At 46.4% G+C, this 22,038-nt stretch overlaps 1 protein-coding gene, 1 long non-coding RNA gene and 1 pseudogene across 2 annotated transcripts; all 3 read right to left on the bottom strand.

Annotated features, from left to right (window-relative positions):
• Nucleotides 1-103: 103 nt before the first annotated feature.
• On the bottom strand, nucleotides 104-2,371 carry LOC136525960 (uncharacterized; annotated as a pseudogene).
• Nucleotides 2,372-13,288: 10,917 nt separating this feature from the next.
• LOC136526806 (uncharacterized) lies at nucleotides 13,289-14,589 on the bottom strand. The gene is made up of 3 exons (XR_010776589.1): nucleotides 14,403-14,589; nucleotides 14,146-14,277; nucleotides 13,289-13,625 (listed from the first exon to the last, which is right to left on the bottom strand). It is a non-coding gene; the product is annotated as an uncharacterized lncRNA (long non-coding RNA).
• Nucleotides 14,590-16,748: 2,159 nt separating this feature from the next.
• Nucleotides 16,749-18,638, bottom strand: LOC136525961 (protein FAR-RED IMPAIRED RESPONSE 1-like). The gene is made up of 3 exons (XM_066518770.1): nucleotides 17,251-18,638; nucleotides 16,962-17,171; nucleotides 16,749-16,863 (listed from the first exon to the last, which is right to left on the bottom strand). The coding sequence occupies exons 1-3, from the start codon at nucleotides 18,636-18,638 to the stop codon at nucleotides 16,749-16,751; spliced, it is 1,713 nt and encodes a 570-aa protein (XP_066374867.1).
• Between the last annotated feature and the right edge of the window lie 3,400 nt (nucleotides 18,639-22,038).

Below are 22,038 nucleotides of genomic sequence, written 5' to 3' on the forward strand. Positions count from 1 at the left end.
AGATATACCATGTATAGCTTAACTTGATCGAATTTGACTTGACACAAGTTAGCAGCAACAAGATGCATGAAGTTAGTAGCAAAAGATATAGCACATGCATGTCTTAACTTGGTCGAACTTGACTGAGCAAAAGATCAAGTTTTGCTTCCATCTCAGATTGAGTCCTCTTCATCTCCTCTCGGTCCATAATCCTTGCCTCATCAGATTCTTGCACTTTCTTTGACAAATCAGCCACCTGGACACGAAGCTCAGCATTGGCCCTTTTCTCTGCTTCCAGTTCTGCCTCAGTGTTCTGCTCACTGGATCTAGGCCGAGCATTCTTGAACCCTACATTCTGCAAAAACTTATTATTCTTGGTGTTCTCAGCAAGCACATCACCAACAACCTGAGCCGCAGACTTGATTTCTTCACCTTCTGTTGTTGTAGACAGCTTGTTTTCCATTTGAGTCTAGCAAGCAAGTAGCAAACATGGTTGATGATGAGAGAATTAAAAACAAGCATTACAAAGAGCAAAGTCTGAAAGTAATCTTACAATAGCCTCCTGTACAGCAGGGGCATAGCATTTTTTTTGGTTGCGATACTGGAACTCTTTGAACAAATCAAATGCATCAGGTTCTTCATCATCGTATTTGTCTCTCTGAGAACAACATTTATATGCATCAGGTCCGGCATGAATCAGGGCTTACAAAAATCAAGGCAGAATCAGGCATACACATATAGAGAATTAGGCATACACATATAGGACAGCTACTGTTCAACTATAAAGAAAATAAAAGTAGCAGCAACTGATGTTGAACTCCATGGAAAAAAAACACAGATGCATCAGGTGCTCATATGCTAAGTGTTCTAGAGACAAGTAGCCTGCCATGAATTACGTGGAATGCCTATTTGGTCATGTTGCCTAGCTAGCTTCTCATGCTAGTGCTCAGGTGATCAGTATGCTAGCTGTTTTGTTCTGTTCATAGGTCTGCACAAAACACAGGGTGCATGGAGTGGAAAGCCAGCGACATGTCACCATAATCAGCCACGCTCTGCCACTGGCTACTGTTGAAATGAAAAGAATCCTAAGTAGCAGCAGCTCACTACATCCATATAGCAATAATTTCTCCTGTAGCAACACAGATTTATATATGGACGGCACAGATTTATAAATGCCAAACAAGTGCCATTAATATAAATGCCAAACAAGTGCATCAAATGTTGAGTTACAGCAGCTACTATTCAAATGAAAAGAATCGTAAGTAGCAGCAGCTCACTACATCAACACAGGAATAATTTCTCCTACAGCAACAGATATTTATATATGTGCAGCACAGATTTACAAATGCCAAACAAGTGCCATTTATATATGTGCAGCCCAGATTTATACAGCAACACCGATTTGCCATTCATATATGTGCAGCAACACAAATGGACATGGTTCACTTACCAAATTTTCAACATGAACCATGTAGGCACGGGATCCAGTTGTATGATGGTACTTAACATTCCCTCGATGGTCTTTGTTCTTTTGACATGTCTCCTACATCAAAGACAAAATACATGTAAGGTTGGTGATAAATTAGCGTGTACAAGGCAACAATCTTTCTTTCAGAGAAAACATATACCATCTTTTTGGGACTCTTCCATAACTCTAAAAGTTTAATCCACTGTTCATTACTCATGCATTTGAGAGAAGTTTTTGTAACCAAATGTAGTGGAAAAGGATCAAAATATTCTTGCTTCAGCCGGTATCTTTGTTGTCGAACTGCAGACTTCATCATCTCACGACAAGCCTTTTTAACTGTCGCATCCTCTGTGTTTATGTCAAACTTGGCCTAACCGAATGGAAGAACATGTATAAAAAAGAATATCAAATCAGTAATTTATGGCATAAAACAGTTTACAAACAATGGTTCTCATATTGAGACTAAATGTGGGAAGGACTGGAGAATGTATGTACCTTTAGTTTTCCTATGAATAGATCAAATAACGCAGATTCAGGTTCTTTCTTGTATAGCTTCCAGTGCGTGAGTATAGGCACATGGTTCCTAACTATGATGTTGCATTCAGTTGCAAACTTTGCAGCAACAAGAGGAACCACTGGCCTTATATTCCCTTCAGTTATGACAACTTGTAGCTTTGCCACAGCGCGCTTGGTTTGACCTTTGGAGACCACATCCCATATTAAGTCCCCGGTCCCTTCTCTCCTCTCCCCCTAGTTGGAAATGTACATTGAAATTAAAATTAGTGAGGTGAAGCACACATTGATCCAAGCTGATCATGAATTTAAAGCTTTGCATACAAACATTGATCCACTGAGGCAATATGGAATATGGAAAACAGATGAACAAACTATCACCTTCGTTGGTAATCTGGTTGTGGTCACCATGTTGGGTAATGCCATCAGCTACGTCAGCCACGAGGGTGTTGTCATCATGATGGGTGAAGCCATCTAAAAAGGGCAGCCAGTAAGAATGCATTCATCATATAAAAAAAACTTATGGAACGACAGTAAGAATCCGTCATCTCCATTGTCCATATGGCTGTGCTGATTAGGCTGGTCAATTGCATCAGCCCCAGTGGTCATGTGAGTGTTGTCAAGTAGAGCAGAGATATCACCTAAAATTAATGGCAGTAATTAAGGGTAAGTTCATCATGTTACCAAGTAGGTGCATATCTCTTCTCTGGCAGAGAAGGCAAGATTTTAATTCACCTAAAGCATACTAGTTTCTGGTATGTTCAGTATATCATCAAGGTTTCATAAGACACCACAGCATGATCAAACAACCATTTACAGGAAAGGTTAAAAGCTTAGCAAGCAAACAAGTAGGAAGCATGGAAAATAAGAAACTGTATGAAAATGGAATTTTTTATACAGGTTGAGCCCACTTTTTAGTGTCAAACAACAGATTTCAAAATTTTGCTGCATAGAGCATGTTACCAGAACTGTGAAAATTGGTTTCATAAATTTTTTATACCAAAAACTCTAGTTAACATTTTCACAAGCTAAACAATCATTAAACTTACATAAACAGATACAACATATAGATAAACTTGAAATAGCAGGTTGAACATTTTTCATAGCTGACTCAGTAATGGAATGAAACTAAGTAATGTGGCGGTAGAACTAGCCTTCAACAGCAGCCTGTGTGTGGTCATCTAAGTTGCCAACAAGTTCTCCAGCGTGGCTCTCATTAGCTCGAGATGGAGGTGGCACACAAATGTCACTTGGTGTCAGACTTGCATCTTGCTGGGCAATGTTTTTCTTTGACCTTGTAGTAACTCTAGGAGATGTTTGGTCTGCAAAAACTCTCTTACGAGACCGAAACTTGACTCCACCAGGGTGCATGCTTGTAGTTTGGTTGTTAGTTTTCTTGCGAGTCTTCTCCTTAGAGCACTGCTAGAAATGAAAGCATGGATTAGTCAACATAGTATTAGAGAGTTATATTGAATTAGGAAGAAAAACAACAAGTTAAGACTTGACAGGATGGAGGAATTAGCACCTTAGCATTGTCATCATCAATCAAACCTCATTCACCATTATCATCCTGTAAAGGATCATACTCAGACTCAGAGTCTCCACTTTGATACTTGTCAGAATGAACGTCTTCACTTCGAGCCACCGGTCCGCCGCGCCGCTGGTTCGCCGTGCAGCGGGTCCGACATGCCGCCGGTCCGCCGCGACGTGGGTCAGTCGCTCCGTCGTCGTCGTCAGAGCCCGGGTAGTAGCGGACAACAGAATATTAAAACGTAAAATTACAACAGATCCTTGCAACAGAACAGCTATTCGTCGTCACTGTCCACCTCCATAAGTGTGTCGTCTTCTTCGCAAAAATACTCCATAAGTGTGTCAGTCTTCTTCATCTTCATCACCAATGACATTCACTTCTTTCATAGACTCTTTCATCAACCGGTGTAAGGACCGAGGCTCAATTGGCGGATATCTTCACTAAACTGCTAGATGAGACAACATTTTGTCAGTTGAGGAATGAGCTCAATGTGCTTGATTTTAGCAACTTCACTAGAAAATGAGCTTGTGTTGTCCCTTGCATTGCATTGTAATATATAACATGTTTACTTTGTGGTAATGCATTTAGGGCTTGTCTAACATGGTTAAGATAACCGCTGAAAAACGTGTGAAGAAGCTTAGCCATGGATCAAACTTGACAAGCAACTAGAATTACTTTCAAGTATTGCATTGCATATGCATGAATGTTGTTTTGTTGTTTCTCTTCAATCACCCTTTTATTGCTTATTTTCTTAAAAAGAATTATAGCCTAAGGCAAAATATTTTGAAAAAATTTAGGGTTTGAGAGAGGTCACTCACATCAGTCCCAATTGGTGTTTATTTGGGTCTTATTGAAGTTGGGACTTGATTGGGAACATGCAGCACGAAGGAACTTTGAAGATTTGCTAAAAAAGAGTGACCGGACGTTGCACCGGACTCTGATGTCCAGCGTCCGGTCAATTCACAGGTGGTGAACCGTTGCTGCGAAAGAGTGACCGGACGCTGAAACAGCTCTTTCCCTGCGTCCGGTCAGAAGGTGATCCCGCGTCCGGTCATGCGAAGAAGACGAAGACAGGATCGACCGGACTCTGGCTGCGTCCGGACAGTAGGATCGGACGCATCCGGTCGTGATTTGGGAGGTTTTGGACCTCTCTGTTGTCGACCGGACTCCGGGTGGTAGCGTCCGGTCGTTGCCACCGGAGCGTTCGGTCAGTAGAGAATGTGCGGGTTTCCAACTCTTTGTTCCATTTTCTTTTCTATTCCATCGGGGGGCCACCATATAACCCAGCCGCCGTACGCGCTGCTTGACCTAACCCGCACCCGCACCCGCACCGACATCACCGCAGCGCCTTAGCCGCGCCTCCACTGCTCGCCGCGCCGCCCTGCTCCTACGCCCGCGCGCCGCCTCTCGCGTCGCGCTGTCTGCGCCCGCGCTGCTCCCGCATTGCCACGCCACATCACGCCGTCGTGCCCACCGCAGCAACGCCTCCTGGCTGCTCCCAAGTCGCCGCGTGCTCCCATGCCCTAGCTCCGTCGTGGTTCGACCACTCCTCTGCAGCGCAAGCTCATGCCCTACGCCATCATGGCCAATCCCATCCAGTGCCACCGACCAGCGCCTCATTGTTGTCGCCGTAACCCTAACCTGTAGTTGCCGATCCGGTGGTTCTCTGATTCGTTCCTCTTCTCGTCGATTCGCCGGTTCGTCAGGTAGCAAGCCCTCGATTCTAATTTCATACCTAATGCTTACTTCTTAGGGTTTCGTATCTCTAGATGTATATTGAAATTATTCATATTTCCTATCTATTCTAACGTGCAACGAGTCAGTGTTGTTGAGGACACTTTGGCAGTTGTCAGCTAACACGAGGCCAAGCTCACGAGTACGGATCGAGGCCAAGCCTCAGGAGTGTCAGTGATAGTTGTTTCTTGTCCGAGGTAGCAGATTGTTCCAGATGGCTCGTGTTAGGAACGCCGGAGGTGGTCTAGGTGATGAGGATCCAAGGTCTCCGCCTCGCTTGCCTACTGATGTGAAAGGCAAGGCGATGAAGAAGCTTCCAACAAAGAAGAGGAAGTATGCAGATGCTGATATAGAGAGAGCAGCAGCAGTTGCAGCCGCCGCAGAGCGTGCAGAGAGAGGAGGTGCTCGAAGTGGTGTTGTCATTGCAGATCAGCTTTCACCAGCACAGAGGGCAGCCATTGAGCAGGTTGAGCGTTGTCATGGTAGTCCAGCTAGGACTATCATGCTTGAGGGATGACGTGTTGCTATAGAGGAGACTCAGCCTCAGGGGGAGCCACAGCAGCTGATAGAGTAGACACAGGAGGCAGAGCAGATCGAGGAGACAGAGCCAACATCTCAGCCACAGTTTTGCCGCTCTAGTCATACTCGTACCCAGGTGTCACCGAGGCCAGAGACATAGAGGAGGGGTTCTCATCCGCCTCCTAGACCATAGGGTCCACCTCTAGTGACTTATCTAGATTTGAGGGCCACCACGACTAAGCAGGTGCCACAGCTCAGATTTGTGCAATTTAAGGAGTGGTTCCCGCCTAGGAGGGATGAGCGTGCTTCTGAGGGGTTCTATACACCACTGCAGGAGAATTTCTATAAAGCATATCTTAACAGTGGGGCTACATTTAGGTCTCAGAGGGTTTGCTCCATTGAGTCCATTGTAGCAGCAGCAGGAGAGCAGATTCACCCTTACCTATCTTACTTACCAGGGTTGATAGACTTACTCGGACGGACAAGCAGATATGTTCAATCATGGGTCCGTGAGTTCTATGCTACACTTTGGATTAACCCGCAGCACAGATTTATATATTTTGCATTCAGAGGCAAAGACTATAGGCTGATGAGCTTTAGGGTTAGAGAGATACTAAGGCTTCAGGAGCAACCCATCTGGCTACATGAGGTTTGCTATGGTCAGACAACGCCTCCTAGACTCCCTTACGGTGGTCTTGTGCCTCCTACAGATCTGGCCCATCATTGCTTCACAAAGTCATTCGGCGAGGGGTCGAGTAGGACACCCAGAGACATCACTCCTACAGCTAGACTGCTTGATGCTATCATGAGGAGGACCCTGCTTCCGAGGATGGGATATCGCAAGGGCTTTACTCGCATTCAGTTGTGTCTACTGAACTCTCTGATGCAACAGACTGTGTTTGATATTTGGGATCTTATTCTATCAGAGATGGAGGATACTCTTGAAGAGGGGTTTAGGGGTCATCGTTAGCTGCCTTATGCTCACTGGATTACATTTCTGATTCACAGGGCAGTTACAGTGAGGCCTTCAGAGATGTTGGCAGAGTATTCTGGTGCTACTACCGAGTTCCCTACATATAACATGACCCAAATGCTACATCATAGCAGGCCGAGTGCACCTAGCCAGCCATGCCATCGCCCAGAGGTGCTAGAGACTACAACCCAGCAAGATGAGACTATCAGGGGCATTACAGCTACAGAGGAGGAGCAGTTCGATGCTCAGCAAGAGGGTATGGTAGAGAGTGACCCTAGTGACAGCTCAGATGATGACTACCAGGATATCCCTCAGATGCCTCCTCGACGACATGACTATGAGGCCGGTAGCTCCAGATCAGCTCCACCTGCACCGTAGACAGACCCCGCTCTACTTGCTATTCTTGAGCGAATGAGGCAGGATCAGGCTCGCCAGGCCTAGGAGACCGTAGCTACATTTGCACAGTTTTAGCCTAGACAGGACGAGTTCCAGTGACAGCAGTAGGCTATACAACAGTAGCAGTAGGCCATGTAGCAGCAACAGCTCGTCATGTACCAGCAGTTACTTGGATTTATGCAGCATGTAGTTACTGCTATTGGGGCTCCACTGCCACAGCCTTCACCCTAGATCGGCCAGCCTATCACCACTTCTATGACTCTAGCTTTATAGCTTAGTGGGCTTTAGAGTTAGGGACAGCCAGCGACACAGTTTCCTTCACCTACAGAGCAGGTGTCCTAGTGGTTTGCCTCACTAGTGCTAGCCTTGTAGTTCACACCTCTTCAAATGGGCTTCACACCGGCTCAGAGTTCATCGTTGCTTGTGCCAGATACCCCAGTCTCCAAGAGCCTTGGTGAGACATTTACTGAGTTGATAGGGCAGCCTACTCCGCCAGATCTATATGTCCCTAGTCCTTCCATAGTTGCTCCTATCACTAAGACTACAGAGATGCTCCCTTCATCAGTTGCATCAGCAGAGCCGCCTGCTTTAGTGATACCTATAGAGTCATAGACCGCACTAGTACCAGATCCAACCCAGACTGCTCCAGCGTCACTTTTAGCGATAGAGGGTCATACGGCTCAGATCTCAGGATCAGATGATGATGTTGCCTAGTTCCAGATCACTCATCGCGCCTCAGCGCCTGACTCGTTCGCTGCAGCCCCGCCGATCGACCCTTAGGTTTTGGTGTTTGACGCCAAAGAGGGAGAGGGATCGAGTATGATAGACTTAGTGGGAGCGATACATCTAAGGGGAGTTATCTATTATATTTGGCTTTTTATGTGTGATACACTATTATGCATTCATGTTTACTTTCATGCATCGAACTATATTTATGTGATAGTGATATCTACGTGATGTGATATTTATGTGATATGTGACATGTATGCTCTCTACTTTGAATTATTTATATGTCATGTCACTTGATTATGCTAATTTGTTTTGCTTCCGCATTTTACTCCGATGCAAATGAGCTTTATTTCTTGTACTCATACTTATTTCACATCTATTGAATACATCATGTTGGCTTGGGTCATATAAGCTTGCCTAACTCCTTTGTTCTTATTGTCAAAAGCTTATATGAACCAAGCATGTTGAAAACCTCATCTCTTTTACATACTCGAGGTTGTATTATCATCAATCACCAAAAAGGGGGAGATTGAAAGCATCTAGGCCCTAGTTGGGTTTTGATGATTAATGATAATACATGATTACTATGACTAACGTGTGTTTTGCAGAGGGAATTAAGTTAGGTCATGGTAATGGCAATTGATTGGGCAATCATGGTTGTCATGCCCCTTCGATGGAAATCGTTTCGGTTTTCAAAGGATGGACAACAAGGTTAAGGATGGACTAGTTCTAAGTGTCGTTTGGTGTTGAAGAGACACTTAGAGTAGTTTAGGACTTTGTTTTTCCTTTGACCATACTATTAAGGGGGGTATGGATGGGTAGCTTGACCTAGGTGAGTCTAGTGGGTTAGGTGTGGTGCACACTTATTAAATCTAGCACTAGGTAGCTCCTAAGTAGCCCTAAGATCAATTGGAGCGAACTTCATTCACATATGATTTTGAGTTGAAAGTGAATGGAGGGTCAAATGTTGACCGGATGCTGATTTCGGTGTGACCGGACGCTGGCGCAGAGTCTGGTCAGTTTATTTGATCAAGGTGAAGTCATCTGTATGCGACCGGATGCTGAGTGAAATGTGACTGGACGCTGGGTGCTAGAGTCCGATCAACTCCAGTAAGGTTCCAGAGAGGGAGAATCCTGATCAGACGTGTCTGGTCAGTGCTGACCGAACGCTGGTAAGGTTCCGGCTACTGACCGGACGCTGAGCAGCAAAGTGACCGGACACTGGGTTCCAGAGTCCGGTCAACATCAGTAAGGTTCAAGAGGGCAGTTTTCATGACCAGACGCGTCCGGTCAGTGTCCGATCACAACTTAACTGCTCGGTGGCGGGAAGAACTAATCGGAGCATCCGGTCATCTTGACCGGAGCATCTGGTCACCCCGCAACGGCACATAACGGTTCATTTTGAATGAGGGGTTATAAATACTTCCTCTATTCACTCAAGGGATGACTTTTGCTCATTTCAACAGCTGAGAAACACCCTTGAGAGTGCTAAGAAGAGTAAAGTCCTAGTGAGGTGATTGAAATTTGAGAATCCAAGAGAGATGCCTCATTAGTGAAAGCAAGAGTAGCAAAGTGTGCATCCACCTTTCTCATTAGGCTTGTCATGGTCAAGTGAGAGTTCGTGCTTGTTACTCTTGGTGATCACCATCACCTAGACGGCTTGGTGGTGATTGGGAGTTTGGTGATCATCCGGCGGAGCTTGTGGATGACCCAACTCAAGTTGTGAGCAGTTGTGGGTGATTCACCACGACGGAGTGTCGAAGAATCAACCCGTAGAGAGCACTTGATCCTTGCGCGGATCAAGGGGGAGCTACACCCTTGCACGGGTGCTCCAACGAGGACTAGTGGGGAGTGACGACTCTCTGATACCTTGGCAAAACCTCGCCGCGTTCCTCCTTCTCTCTTTACTTTAAGCATTTACTTTGAGCAATTCAATTCTTGTTTTTACATTCATAGAATTGTCATGCTAGAGTAGGATTGGAACTTAGGTTGCAAAACTTTTGTGCGGTAGAACATTAGAAACACTTTCTAGGCACAAGGGGTGAAGTGGGCTAAGTGTAGGGTTTAATTATTGCAAAGAATTAAAGAATTAGCCCAATTCACCCCCCTCTTGGGCATCTTGATCCTTTGTGGACGTATTGGAGTTGCATGGTGGTGTAGGTGAATAGGCACCCGTTGCGGATGTACTGGAGTTGCATGGTGGTGAAGTCCCAAGTCAGTTAGCCAAGGCTAGCGACCAAGGTGTGCCGAGGATGATGTCGACGTCGTTGCCAATGTCTAGGAGGTAGGCGTCGATGTCGAAGACGTCGGCGTTGATGTGGAGGGGTACACTGAAGGCTACAGCACGACAAGGAACCTCATTCCCGCTCTCGACGAGTATGGCGATGTTGATGCACTGCTCTTGTAGACCGATGAGGCGAGCTACGTTGATGTCGATGATGTTGTGTGTAGCGCCTGTGTCGACGTGGATGTGGACGCCTATGCCTGACATGACCCCAGCCAAGTACATGGGCGGCCATCCCTAGACCAGAGACTGGCTAGTCCCAATCATCATGAGGAGGCTATTGTCGACGTCAACATCAACGTCGTTGTTGTCGTAGTCATTGATGGCCGTAATGTCGAACAGGTGCTTGCACTTGTGGCCGCGCGTGAATGGCTCATCGTAGTTGAAGCAGAGCTCGGAGCATCATCGTTCCGCCATCTCCTCGACGATGAGGCGCTTGAACGGGTGCGGAGGAGCTAGTGGTGTAGATGATGTCGTGGTCATCGAGGTTGGTGTTGACGGGGGTGCCTTCAGGGGCAGCACCTGTGACACCGGCTTGGTCGATGGCGCCTTGTTGTTGTCGGCTAGCACTGCGAGGCAGCGTTCATACGCCCAAGCCAAGGACATGGCCACCTCCATGTCGGTGGGGTTCTAGAGCTTGACGTCGGTCTTTAGGGGTTCGAGGAGGCTGGCAGTGTAGATGTTCACTTGTTGTTGTTCATCGAGGGGCCCAACATGAGCCACGTGTGCCAGGAAGCATTTTGTGTAGTCGTCAACCATTCCCGTCTTGCGAAGGGAGGTGAGCTCGCCAAGGGGGTTGCGCCGTGTAGGGGACCTAAAGCGCTCGTTGACACACCGAGCGAAATACGCACCGTCTGTCACCGTCTTGTCCTGCGTCATGCGCATGTACCACTACTGCGCGCCACCTGTCAGATGATAAGATGCATACCAGACTTGCTCCATTTCAAGATTCTTCTGACCTCTGAAGAATTGCTCACAGCGGTTAATCCATGGCAATGGATCTTCCTTGCCATCGTACATGGGGGAAGTCGAGCTTGTGGAGCCTGGTAGTGTCCCCTGGTACGGGAACGGTGGAGGTACATTGGTCTTGGGGGCCTGTGGGGGGTATAACCTCAGGTACCCGTGGCAATGGACATGGGCCGCACCGCCAGGGGAGGTCCAGCCCATAAGATCAAGGCCTATAGTGCCTAGTTCTGGTCGACGTGCACCGCAAGGCAATCAAAAGACATCTTGGCGGTGAAGGAAGATCTTTTCGGATATGATAGATATCGTATTCTTTGTAAATACTTACCATATAACCGAACAGATCTAGGCCTAAACCGACTTGTAACCCTACCCCCAGACTATATAAGGTAGGTAGGGACCCCCTTGAATTCATCTCATATTCAATACAATCCAACAAAGGCACATGACGTAGGGTATTACGTCGATCAGATGGCCTGAAACTGTCTAAATCACTGTCTCTGTGCCTTGTGTCACCATCTGGTTCCTATTACGTGCACCTCCACCGATCATCTACTATCGTGGGTATACCCCTCGGTAGATTGCCGACCAGATTTTGTCGACAGGCCCTTCGTCGTGTCGGTGAAGAGCTTGCTCTCTAGATCATCCGCAATCTCAGGGATTGTAGATGATGGAGATGCCTCCTTTTGCTGCTTGAGGAAGGCACATCCTATGTCCTCCATGGCTTTCTTGGTGTCGACCTCGAGCTTGGTAGCGATCGCTTTGCGCTCGCGTTCGGCGCGAGCAGTAGCCGTGGCAGCCTCCGCCGGGCCGTCACGTTGCTCGATCGTTGTCAGACTATTGTTGATGGAGGTGAACTCGCTCTTGATGCCGTTGAACTGCTGGTGGAGGTCAGCGACGAGCTTGTCGAAGTTAGCTTTGAAGTCAGCATTGTTGGCACCCATGGCAACGGCGTGGGATCGAATCGGTCTCCGAGATACCAGGTGTAAGAGGTGTGCTAGGGGAAGGGGTTGGCGGCGGCTGTGGAGGTTGTGGCTAGGGTTGGGAGGCGGCGAGGGAGAGAGGGCGGCGCAGGCAGAGGGAAGGCGGCAGGCGTAGGGAGAGGAGAGGAGAAGGTAGGAAGGAACAATCGCTCGTCTATTGCTTAGTTTGATTGATTACATTCCCCTAGTATTTATAGTCCCTATAGGATTTGGACTCCGCGCAACCTATGGGAGATCCTTATAGGATTGGATTATCCCTTCCATACTAACAAACTCCAATTCCATAACTAACCAAACTCTATCCAAACTCTAATAGACTTGATATGGTAACTTGGGTAACGACGGCGGGATCGACGAGAGCGACGGCGCCCTCCCTCCTGGGCGCGCGCGGCCCCTAGGGGCGCGCTGGTGGTGGCGCCTGGTGCCCCTCCTTGGGCCCCTCTCGGCCCGTTAGTTCTAAGTTGGGGAACCTCCATTGGGCGTATGACAGTTCAGTTATACCATGAGTGGTCAGTGATTAGCACTATCTGATGTACTATGTAACACCAAGAGTCAAAAGTACCTAAACCATTAATATATGGAAAAGCACCTCAGGCTATTTCCTGAATCAAACGGGAGAATATATCAGAAAGTGCTTTCTCATGCTCAGTGCATTATATTCCTCTTTCCTTTAACTAGTTAAATGCCCGTGCGTTGCAACGGGTACACATAATATCACGATAACATATGTATGAGCGCGTGTTATACTGTATCTAAAATAGATACTGCAATCGTGATGTTTTACAAGTTGCAATACACGAGTATTCACCTTAATCATAACAAGTTTGTGTTTTACAATACATGTTTTACAATATATTATACAATTAAGAATCTAATCTCTCAATGTTTCGACGAAGAGAACATGCTTTGCACAAACACCAAGCTGTAGCTGGTCACCAATTAAAGATAATCTAGAAGATAATGTACAATTAGAATCATGCCCGTGCGTTGCAATAGGAACAAACTAATGCTATGATAATTTTGAACATGTGCGTTAACCTGTGAGCGCCATTTTTTGTGCAATTGCGGCACTTCACCAGGTGACATTGGTAAGTGGGTTCCAGTTTTTGTGCAATTACCTCTATTTTCTAAGGTTCATGTACATCATGTTTTACCTTAAGTTTTATCTTAAAAAATATTATAGGTACAATAATATATGCAAGAGATGGAGCCAGAATGAACAGCTTGTTCAGAACCCCTTCCGTGTAAGACTGCACCCAAAACTCCTCACAAAAAATGTAACTGCGTCAATTCTGCAGTGACAGTAACTATAAAAAAAATCCACAGTGACTATATGATAAACTCCCTATGCCAAATCCTTCCCAATCAACCAACTACCACAGCTGGTATCCATCATCACTCGCGTTGTGGTTTTGGAGTTCAGACTGCTGCTTTGCAGCCGTCTATGAACTTCGACCTTGATCCTGCAATCGCTGCCCAATTCTTTGTATTGCTTTGTCATACAAGATCCCTCTAGAGATATGTTGGGTGTCATCACCAACAACCAAAATCACCTAGAAATCAAATAAATAGTTTAGAGTTATGCAAATATTTTGACAGAATTTGATGAGTCGTGTAGGTTAGAAGCACACACCCTTTCTCGGGGGTGAAGCCAGCCGAAAGAATCAATGGGGTTTTGAAGAATGTTCATATATACAATTTGAAGGCACTATTTTTCAGAAAATTCAGTATGGTTTTGAAGGCACCATTTTCCAGAAAATGAATAGTTGATGTTGATCTCACTTGCTTAATATGCACAAATTGGAGGTTACCTGACAAAATCATATTTGTCTGGTACCTTTTACTCTATTTTATTGCTTCTCCACTAAAGTTACATGATAGTATTGAAAGAGGCATAGTTGGCAGTTGATGAATCGAAACCTTTCCCTTTTAGCAGGCAAAAATTTCACCGGCTATAAATATTGGGAACCAGCAAACAAAGAGCTACGCTAACAAATCTACCAAGATCTAGTGAACCCAATAATGCTGATACTGAATAATGCAGATGCATATCAGCATATGTAGACCACTAACCTTCTTTTCTATAGTTATAGGATCCTCGCCTTCAGCCCAGCAACAACCATTGTAAACGGAAATGTCATATAGACATTGCACGTAATTTCAGCCCAACAGCAAGGGTTGAATTTTGAACATAGCGGCAAGACTCTGTACCACATGGAAGAAGGTTAAAATGGAAAGCAGGAGCTCTGGCATTCAGTGACAAAGGGAGAGTGCTAAATAAATGCAACTGAACAAGAAAACCGTAAGAGACACCTTTCTAGTAAGCACACCTTTCTAGTAAGCACCAGGTGGATGAGATGGCCCAGTGCTATAACACTACCAAACTTTTGAATGTCTTCATTAGTTTTCTAATTTTATATATGCTAAAACTGCATCTGCAATATATCCTTGCACCATGAATTTTAAAGAGATCATACATCATAGATCTTCGAGTGGCCTTAAAAATCGGCATCAGCTACCCCCTATGATCGGAGAAGCGAATGAGATCATGATTTGACAACGCAAAATTCATAGGAAGGAAAGTCGGATGGGGGCTCACCATGCTTCCCCAGCGGTCGTGCACATCAATGTTGGTCTTCCAGTTGAGCAGCCACTCTGACACTGTCGCAGTGGCCCTCACAGGCAGCAATGTGCAGTGCAGTACCGCCGTCAAGGTTGATGCTGCAAGAGCAGTTCCCTAGACGTCACACTACAGGTAAATAGCATAGAAATGTGTAACACAAAAACTCATCTTCAACCTCAGAGTACAGGAAACTTTCAAAATTTGACACCTGAGTGATTATGGTTTGGAAATTTACACTCAAACTGTACCTCGCCTCAGAGCAAAATGAACATCACTCTCTCTTTTCAAGCTTATCCATGAGCTAATGCCAAAACCTCTGCTACATACAGAACATTTTAATTGATAAAACATCTATCTTTTGCATCAGACCATCCACCACAATGAAATTCTCACAAAGATAATCTCAGGAAGCCCTAGCTTACACTTCCTATCTCCAGCAGTTTCATAAATAATGCATGCAAAAGTTCCTAAAATAAAATTAAGGATCCTAAAATTTGGATTTTTTCAGCATTTCAAGCAAATTCAGCAGGCTTTCTTAGTAACTGTAACCTAATAGTAGTAGTACTATTACTAAATAGAATGCAGGCAGTAAAGCAGTAGCTAACAGCCAAAAAAAAGAGTCTTTTACTTGTATGCCATTAAAAAAGATGGTCTAATCGTCTATGTCCCTAAAAAGTTCGATCTATCGTCAGTGTCTAAGCTCGAAAAACTTTTCTCTCCCACGCCATTCCGTCTATTTGCAGCACTGACGGTGTGAAATGTGGGTGGCAAATGACTTCAATGCCCCTGGAACTTTTGTTTCTCATGTGCCACTGCCTGCTGGGCGGCAACCTGATGGCTTTTGGCGCCAACAAGGTTGGCCTTGGCGCCAACTTGCCCTGCTCTATATATAGCCACCCCCTCCCTTCCATTCCCACTCACCTCTCTGTCCACTCAATCCCTCTCCTCTCCATGGCCATGTCTGAAGGTTCAAGCTCTTATGAGAGGCGGCTCACTAGGCGCGTTTTTTGCCCCAACTGTAGAGTGCTGGCCAATCGCTTCACCGCGAGGACAGAGAAGAACACCAGTCGTGTCTTCCACAAGTGTCCCTACTTCTCGGTTTGTCTATCTTCTTTGTTCATGCTATGCTCTTGTTCTTCTAATCTGTGCTCGTGGTTCTAATAAGAGCGCTCTTCTAATAATCTGGTGCTTAGGCTGGTGGGTGCCAATTCTGGAGGTGGGAGGATGAGATGGATGTCACTCCATCACAGGCTGGCTATGCTACTCCTTTGCCTATACAGGCAATGGATCCAGTGGCTATGCAGGCAGTGGCAGCAGCACCTACAGCAGCTTCAGCTCAAGTGGCCAACATGAATGAAGCTTTCCAGGCTACTGGCAGAGGTGGAGTTCAAGACAGGGCAGATGGGGTTATGCAGCAGCTTAAATGGATTGAGAAGCTGGTCTATCTTGCAATATTTCTTGCCATGTATGCAATAATGAAGAAGTAGGTGTGTGTGTGTTTGCCATTGTATGTTTATGCATGTATGGATGAACAATCAATGAATGAAGGTTGCAATGGCATTTTAGACCACAACAATGCTTAACCATGAACCAAAATGACATCAACAACATCAAATTAGTCCAAACTGGATGAAACTAGCATTAACTTGTCCAAACATTACATAACATCACAGGAAATCACAGGAAATCATCACCAACATTGTTCAGTTCAGTTTAGTTCATTTCACCAACATTACATCACAGGAAATCATCACATCACAAACATTGTCTTAGGTTTTCAACAAAGCAAAAACCTGTGCTTTAACCAAGTTTTCCAACAAGTTTTCATCCCACAAAAAGACAAGTTTTCATCACCAACATGTTCTCAGGTTTACCAAGCAAAAGGCCATTGAGGAGTCACCTGTTCTTTAACCAAGCTGTAGGTTCTTCTTGCCTCTGGTATTTGCAGCTGGGCTGGAAGGGTCAGCTGCAACCCGGCATACATCCTTCCTTGGTGTAAGCTTCTTCTTGACAGCAATTTTCTTCCTTGGAGGACTGGAACTTGGACAGACTCCTACTCCTTCAGTGGTGCTATCACTGTGGCACTGCCTGTTGCTTTAGTGCTGGCAGGGTTAGGGGCTAGGAACACACTTTGGAGAGGAACAGGTTCATTGGATCCAGTTCCAGACCTTCATGAAGTAAATAAACAGTCACAAAGTAGTACTAATGAAATGAAAAAGATGAAATGAAAAGAGTACTCAAATGAAAAAGATGCATACAACCATACCTGCCAGTTGAAGCTGATGCACTTGTAGATGAGGCCTTGCTTTTCTTGACACTTGATGCAGATGAAGTCTTCCTCTTCCTTTTCTGGGGTACTGCAAACTCCACAGCCTCATTTGGTGGGTAAACCATCCCAACAGGTTGTCTAGCAACAACAATGCTTGTCTCTGTGTTGGCTAAAGCTGCTTTCTTCTGCCTCTTCTTTGGGAGACCCCTGCAGGCAACATGAAGCAAAAATTAGCCAATATCACAATGTGATGAAAGAGCTTGATGAAACAAGTCATGATGTTTACCTTTGTTGTTCCACTGCAGCTATGTCTGCTGGATCACCATTTTTGCAGGTGTACCAGTGGTGCCCTAATTGATGACATATAGGGCACTCATGCCTCTTTATCTTCTTCCTGCTACCTCCTTCTAGTGCTCCTTTGTGCCTGTTCTTGCTTCTTCCAGCTGTGGACTTCAATAGAGGAGGGTGCATAAAAAATCCATGTGTGGTTTTGGGCCACATGGACTTGTCTGGAATGGATGGGATCACACCTCCATATGCAGCTCTGAACTTCTCAACTGAGTAGCAGTCATCTACATAGTCCTCTAGCTTTGCTCCTGGAATTGAGGTGATGTAGGCAATAGCATGCCTACAAGGTAATCCAGTCCCTTGCCACACTCTGCATACACATGTCATCTGTCTTAAGTTCACCACAAACCTGAATGCATTGTCACTGCTCCCCTTGGCACATACTTCTGCAACTCCATCACTTTCAGTAATGACATCAATGTCTAAGTTGTAGCTATCCTCCCTCAACTTCTTAACAATGTGAGGTAGGATCTTCCCTTCAAACTTGTTTGTAACTTTTTTCCTCATATTCCATTTAATCAACAACTTCTGCCTAAAAGTATCCAGCAAGTCATCAAGGTGCTTGCCTTTGTCTTTCTTTATCCACTTGTTGAAGGACTCTGCCAAGTTGTTTGTTACATAGTCAACCTTGCTGCCAAATAGGTACTGGCTCCTAGTCCACAACTTCTTGTGAGTCTGTAACAGATACTTCATAGCCTCTGGTTTGGCTTTAGCCATTGCATTATAATGGATGTCAAACCAGTACTCAGACCAAGAATAAGAAGCTGCCCAAAGATGATCATAAAAAATTTTGCCATTGTATCTCTTCTTAAAATTCTGTACAAGGTGGTACATGCACTCTCTATGTTCTGCTTCTGGAAAAACCTCACTGACCCCATGCATCACTGCCTGTCCACAGTCTGTGCTTATGTAGAGACCATCTGGGGTGCCTATTGCTTCTTTCAGCCTCTCCATAAACCACACCCAGTTCTCATTGGTTTCTGAATCTATGACACCTACAGCAACCGGATACATCCAGTTGTGCCCATCAACTGCACATGCTATGCACAACTGGCCCCTGAACCTACCATACAAGAAAGTGCTATCTATTGCCAAATAGGGCCTACAACCACTAAGGAATCCATCAACACAAGCCTTCATTGAAAAAAGCCTGTTGAACCTGAGCTTGTTGTTTATTATGTGGTTATTAATCACAACCATTGACCCAGGACTCTCACTCTCTATCTGTGCCTTGAATCTGTACAGGTTGTCAAAACTCTTGTCCCATGGCCCATAAAGCTTGTCCATAGCAAGGTTCTTACCATAGTACACTCTCATGTAGGGCATCTCCACTTTGAAATGATCCTTGAGTTTCTTAATCAACTCAGTAGTACCCAAAGTCCCATCTTCTTTCAGCTAGTCAATAACTCTCTCACAAACCCAATACTTGGTGCAGCCTACAGGAACACCTGTCCTCTTCTGGCTCTGACATTCATGGATAGATGGATTCTTCTTAACCTGCCAATGAAAACAACATGCAAATATCAATGAAAACACCAAGTTTGAATATATAACAATGGAAGCACCAATTAGAACTTAGAAGAGGAAATCACCTGAATTGTTTTGCCATCACTCATGGTTGATGCATGGATTGTCCAAGGGCAACCTTCATTCCTCCAGAGGCAGTACACTCGGTACCTTCCTGTATCACTCTTCTGAATGAAATATCGATTCTCTTTTATTGCAGCATGAGTAGCTAAAGCCATCTTAAATTCAAACATGTCTGGATACATGCTTCCAACACACATGGGGGGGTTCTTTTTGTCATACTCAAGAGGTGCCATGTAGTCAGGCTCATGGTCCTTAACCATTTCATCTGCCTCATCAGGGTCCATTTCAGGATCAAACTCATCATCAGACCCTGAACTAGCATCACTCTCAGTTTCAGATTCAGCTGGCTTTGGACTATCACTCTCAGTTTCAGATTCAGCTGGCTTTGGACTTGGACACCATTCAGTGGTGGCAGTTTGGATCTGATCTTCTGGAGGTGTTGGTTGCTGTGGCTTTGGAGGTGGTGGAAGGTCAAGGTACAAACCTTCATCATCAACACCCATATGCTCATTCTCTGGGTTTGGGTTTGCCAGAATGTCATCATCTGCACATGCTGTGCTCTGTGTCTGGGTTGATTCTGCAATGCTAGGAGGTGCATTGGAAGGACAGGCAATGGAAGGAGTGGCAATGGAAGGAGTGGCCATTGAAGGAGTGATGGGTGGTTCAATAGATTGCTCAGTAATTGGATCCCAAGAAGGGATGACAGGAGGCACAGTGTTGGGTTTATAGTAGGCTAAACTCATCCAACAACACTTGGAAGCTTTATTTTTGGCAAACATTTCAACTAAGTCATGGTCATTGGTGAGGGGGATGTTCATCTTTGTGTCATGGCACCAGTAAAACACACTGTAAGTATCCCCATAGCGCCCAGGATACTTATCCACAATACCTTTAACCACATTTCTGTAGTTCACACGATCAGCATCCACAACTTCACTCACGCCATACCACTTCCCCCCACGCATATTTTCAGAAATAATCTGAAACTCTAGATTGTAGCTACTAATTGGGTCCATCCTACAGATGAACAACAATAATCACAAAGGGGGAAACAAACTAGCAAGAGCAAGCAACAACAATCCTAGCTCTCCACAATCACCACGAACAAGCAAGCGAAGGAGAAGAGGAACTCACCTGTCTCGAAACCATGAAGGGCGCTCGGCCGCCGCCATGTTCGCCGCCATGCGCCGCCAATCCGGGCTGCCCACGGTACCTCCCTTGCTCCACTATCCCATGCCCCGCCGCAACCAGGGATGGGATTCTTGTCTCCCCTCAGCCGCCGTATCCCGCTGACGCTCAGTCGCCCGACGCCACCGCCCACAATCGCTGCTAGGGTTTGGGTTTCGGTGATGGGATAGAGGAGGGAGCGGAGGAGTCGAGCCAGATGAGGAGAGTGAGAGCGGTCAATAACGGTCAACACGGCCTCCACCTCTAATTCCAACGGCAAGGGGCAACTGAGGTCATTTGCCACAGCGGACCCCACTCGTCAGGACAGCCAAACGGCGCAAATCAAACAGAAGGCGGACAGAATGGTGTGAGAGAGAAAAGTTTTTCGAGCTTGGACACTGACGATAGATCGAACTTTTTAGGGACATAGACGATTAGACCATCTTTTTTAATGGCATACAAGTAAAAGACTCCAAAAAAAAAAAATGCCACGTAACAGGCATTACAGGTCACTACTGGATAGATTCAGGAGGTATCAGATGGTGTGACTACAACCTCAAGCTGCCCTGGTAACAAAGGTCTCAAGTTCGTGACGCATGAGCCATCAAATCACATCGCAATCCCAGCATTATAGCAGCAGTTACCCAAAGTCTCCCACACCTATGCTGTGTTCCATAGATAAACACGAAACGGCAAGGTAAACGCTACCGAACCAATCTTTGTATTACGGGGATAAAAACAATTCGGTCGCAAATGAGATAAGGAAGCAGAGAGGGGGCGTGCTCACGCGTGAGGAAGTACCGAAGTAGGAGACAGCGACACTCTCCATCCTCTTCCGCATCTTGGCCTGCACGCGCGTCGCGGTGCGGCCCGGCCCGTGGGAGGCGGCGGGGGCACCAGTGGGATCGAGTCGAATGTTGAATCCCCAAAAGGGCTCGGCCGTCGCCGGCGAGAGGGGCAGCGGGGAGAAGATTTGGAGTTCGTGCATCCTGGTAGAGCAGCGGCAGCAGAGCCAGCGTAGGTGGAATCCGAGAAGGAGATACAGGGAGAGGGGTCGGCAGACAGCCGCAAGACTCACCTGGATCACACGTGCGGTGGGCGAGTGTGGCCGCGGCTTGCGACGGCGATCGAGGCGGGCGGGCGAGGGTGGGGGCGACGTCGGACGAAGACCAAATCCACCGCGCGAGGAGCGAGCAGGCGCGGTGGCGACGGGGATCACCTCGGGTGCCACCCGGCACCTCACCCGCCGCCCATTCGGCGCTGGATCGCCGCCGCCGCCTGATCCGTCGCGGCGACGCGACTCCCTCGGCTTCAACGGCACCCCATCCGCCACCCATCCGGTCTCTTCCTCCCTAAATCTCGTTTTTTTTCCGGAAGAAGAAGAAATTGGGGTGAGGGATGGGAATCGAACCTGTGCGGTGTGGTGTTTGGGGGTCCCGCGGGAGCGGAGGGCGCGCGTGGGATCGCACGCAAGGCGGACGGACGAAGCGAACGCGGGATCGCACGGGGAGACAGAGGGAGGACCCAAAAAATAGTCGCACGACGCCGGGTCCACTGCAGGCGCGAGCTAGCGCCGGGCAAGCGCAGACGTGAGCGATTTTTCACACGCCTGTCAACGATTCTCTTATGAATATTTTAGTTGTACACGAACCTTGGTGACGAGGCCTTCGAGGAGGCCTGTTATCTTGGTTTAAAGCTCACGTCGTGATTTGTGTTTGCCATGGGTAACGAACACATTTTTATCTGGAATGTGCGCGGTCTTAACGCGCGAGCTCGTCGTAACTCCGTCAGGGAGTTTGTCGTTCAAGAGCGTGTCTCCATGCTCTGCCTACAAGAAACTAAGTTGCAAGATGTACCAGTAGCAGTCGTTAATGAAATGATGGCAACACCGTTTGATTACTCCTTCCTCCCTGCTATTGGTTCGGCTGGTGGTGTGCTCCTGGTTTGGCGTTCGGACATCTGGGCACTG

This window comes from Miscanthus floridulus, chromosome 19, assembly GCF_019320115.1.
Source record: "Miscanthus floridulus cultivar M001 chromosome 19, ASM1932011v1, whole genome shotgun sequence".
Taxonomy (NCBI): Eukaryota; Viridiplantae; Streptophyta; class Magnoliopsida; order Poales; family Poaceae; genus Miscanthus; species Miscanthus floridulus.

Excerpts from the sequence above, each read along its gene's own strand:
- LOC136525961 (XM_066518770.1), bottom strand. The coding sequence starts at position 18,638 with ATGCCCTACATGAGAGTGTACTATGGTAAGAACCTTGCTATGGACAAG. Across the intron at positions 17,172-17,250 it reads GCTGCAGTGGAACAACAAAG|GGGTCTCCCAAAGAAGAGGC; the intron begins GTAAACATCATG and ends TGTTGCCTGCAG. Across the intron at positions 16,864-16,961 it reads GCATCAGCTTCAACTGGCAG|GTCTGGAACTGGATCCAATG; the intron begins GTATGGTTGTAT and ends TACTTCATGAAG.